Source organism: Poecilia reticulata, linkage group LG8, assembly GCF_000633615.1.
Source record: "Poecilia reticulata strain Guanapo linkage group LG8, Guppy_female_1.0+MT, whole genome shotgun sequence".
NCBI classification, from domain to species: Eukaryota; Metazoa; Chordata; class Actinopteri; order Cyprinodontiformes; family Poeciliidae; genus Poecilia; species Poecilia reticulata.
The window spans coordinates 19,261,151-19,263,629 of NC_024338.1; the positions used below are offsets into that span (position 1 = coordinate 19,261,151).

The 2,479-nt window shown below is 39.7% G+C and overlaps 1 protein-coding gene across 1 annotated transcript in view; it reads left to right on the plus strand.

Moving 5' to 3' along the window:
• maptb (microtubule-associated protein tau b) overlaps nt 1-2,479 on the plus strand; it is an 8,877-nt gene that overhangs the window by 1,439 nt on the left and 4,959 nt on the right. The window contains exons 2-3 of the mRNA XM_017306434.1: nt 1,164-1,235; nt 1,896-2,478. Of these exons, the coding sequence (XP_017161923.1) occupies nt 1,164-1,235; nt 1,896-2,478 (655 nt within the window). The remainder of the gene's footprint in view (nt 1-1,163; nt 1,236-1,895; nt 2,479) is intronic.

Here is a 2,479-nt window from a genome sequence, read left to right on the forward strand (position 1 = left end):
TTTATTTAGAGGTCGTAAAACCCAGCTTTTATTTTGATATTCGGCTAATTTGTACAATAGCTAAATATTTTGCTAGCAACCTAAATATTTACTTAGAAAGTTAAATATTTAGTTTGGAAATTAAATGCTTAGATAAGAAATTAAATTTTTAGTTTGGAACAAAATATTTAATTAAAAAAAAAATATATATATATATATTTAATTTGGGCTCAATATTTAGTTAGCAAAATTTATATGTAAAATGGAGCTAAATATTTAGTTTTGAACTAAATATTAATTAGTTTGTAAACTATCTTGTTAATACATACGTCTTGTGTATTTCCTTTTAATTCATGTAAATCACTTTGAATTGCATTGTTGGTGAAAATGTGCTTTAAAAATAAAATTACCTCAACTTACCTTACCCTATGTGACGTCACACCCCTGTAAGTGACAGCTGACATCTTGGCAGGCAGTTACTATGGCAACAATAAACAAGCCACAAGCCTGGAACTAGTTGTAATGTACTTATATAATGTACTTATAAACAGTATAAGTACATCACAAATATTACTCAATTACAATTTTTGAGTGCTCTACCCATCTCTGTGTAGAGCTAAGTGATCCTTTACAAATCCGTTTCAACCCTAAGTGCGTCCATGGATTTCAGGCCGCGAAGCCCCTCCATGGCCTGCGCACTCTTCATGTTTACTATAGTTAACTGTATCGTAGTAAGATCGGAGGCAGCTTGTCCACATCGTCTGACATATTTTCATTCCCCGTCTCATACGGGTCGATTCCGACACAAGTGAATGTATCTTTGTCTCGAACACCGCTGTGTCCACTTATTTTTATTGATTTCTAAGCCATGAGTCCGCTATGCTATGCGCATGCGCTTGCCTACTTAGATAGTGCGGATCACTTCCGGTTCAGACTTGTGGGAACTATGTATTAAATATTTAGTATAGAACTCACATTTATTACTATCCATATTATGGATTTATTATTATCCATAATAAATGTGTCATTCATATATTTATAAATGTATGAATAACATTATGACTGAAAAATAAACCCACATTTTATTGCTGTTAATTTTTTTGTTGTGTAACTTTACAAACGGCACCTCATATGGTTTGTTGATATCTGCGGGTTCCTCTTAGTTTTCCACCTGTTCTCTGCAGGAGCGAAGATGGATGGAGACTCCGCCCCCGTCAATGATGGCCCCGCCCATGAGCAGCGAAGCATGATGGGAGGTTTGTAAACAATAATCAATCAGGAGATTTTAGTTCAAACTGAGCTCAATGTTTCAAGAACTGTTTCATGAACATGAACAGATTCCTACAGTTCTGTACAACCATTTGAAGTTACAAGTTAGACAGAACGGGAATCAGAACCATCTGTAAGAAAACCATCACAGCAGCAACTCCTCCTTTAACGTCTGACTCCTGTGAGACAGACTGAATGAAAAATGAGGCTGCAACAGCTTCCACATGAAGGTTTTCCTAATTCTTGAAGTTCCTAGAGTTCCACATCTCAGAACGTCCTACGCCAGTGGTGAAAAAAGTGAGTTTTTAATTATATTGGTGATGTACTGGAAGGGGCACCAAAACAATTTGGGAATTTTTCTTTCATTTGAATTGTGTTGTCATCTGATGATAAGGAGATAAAGATAAAGAAACAGAAAACAAAAATGGATGCTATAGGGATGAAAAAAGCTTTGCAATGTAACTGACAATAACAGTTTGGAATCTAATTTTTATCCAGCTGCAGGTAAATCTAGAATGTTTCCAGAGGGAGAGAAGCGCCCCCTACAGACATAGATAAAAACCAGAGCGACTCGACTCATCTGTCATGTTGTTGGTTGTCTTTCACCTCCTGTTGTCTCCCCCTCTCGTCTCCTACTCCTCTGTCAGACCTGGAATCTGTCGGGTTTCTGGAGAAACTCCCAAATGGAAGCGCAGAGCTGCAGGAGGAGGGAGGAGGAGAGAGGATGGAGAGAAAACAGGAAGTGCCTCCTTCTGGAGACCCACAAGGAGCTGGTCAGGAGGAAAATGCAAAAACATGCAACCAAGTAGAGAAGAAAGAAGAGGGAGACATTATCCAGGATGAGGATAAGGAGGATGAGGAGACCAAGAAGCAGCTTCCTTCCTCCTCCAGCATTTCTCCTCCACAGCAGGATGAGGAAGTCACAGGAAAGGAGGAGGACAATGTAGAAGAACAAAATAAGATGACAGGAGAGGAGAGTCCATGTTCCTCCCCCACATCCCCTCCAGGAGAAGCAGGACTTGATGATGATGATGATAAAGATGAGGAGCAACTGGAAGGTGAGGTGGCACTGTCAGCAGTGAAGGTGAAGGAGGAGTCCAAAGAGCTCTCAAATCTTAAAACTAGAGCCTCTTTCGAACCAGAACCACCTGCAGAGGAGAGCCAACCAGAACCACCTGCAGAGGAGAACCATCCAGAACCACCTGCAGAGGAGAGCCATCCAGAACCTCCT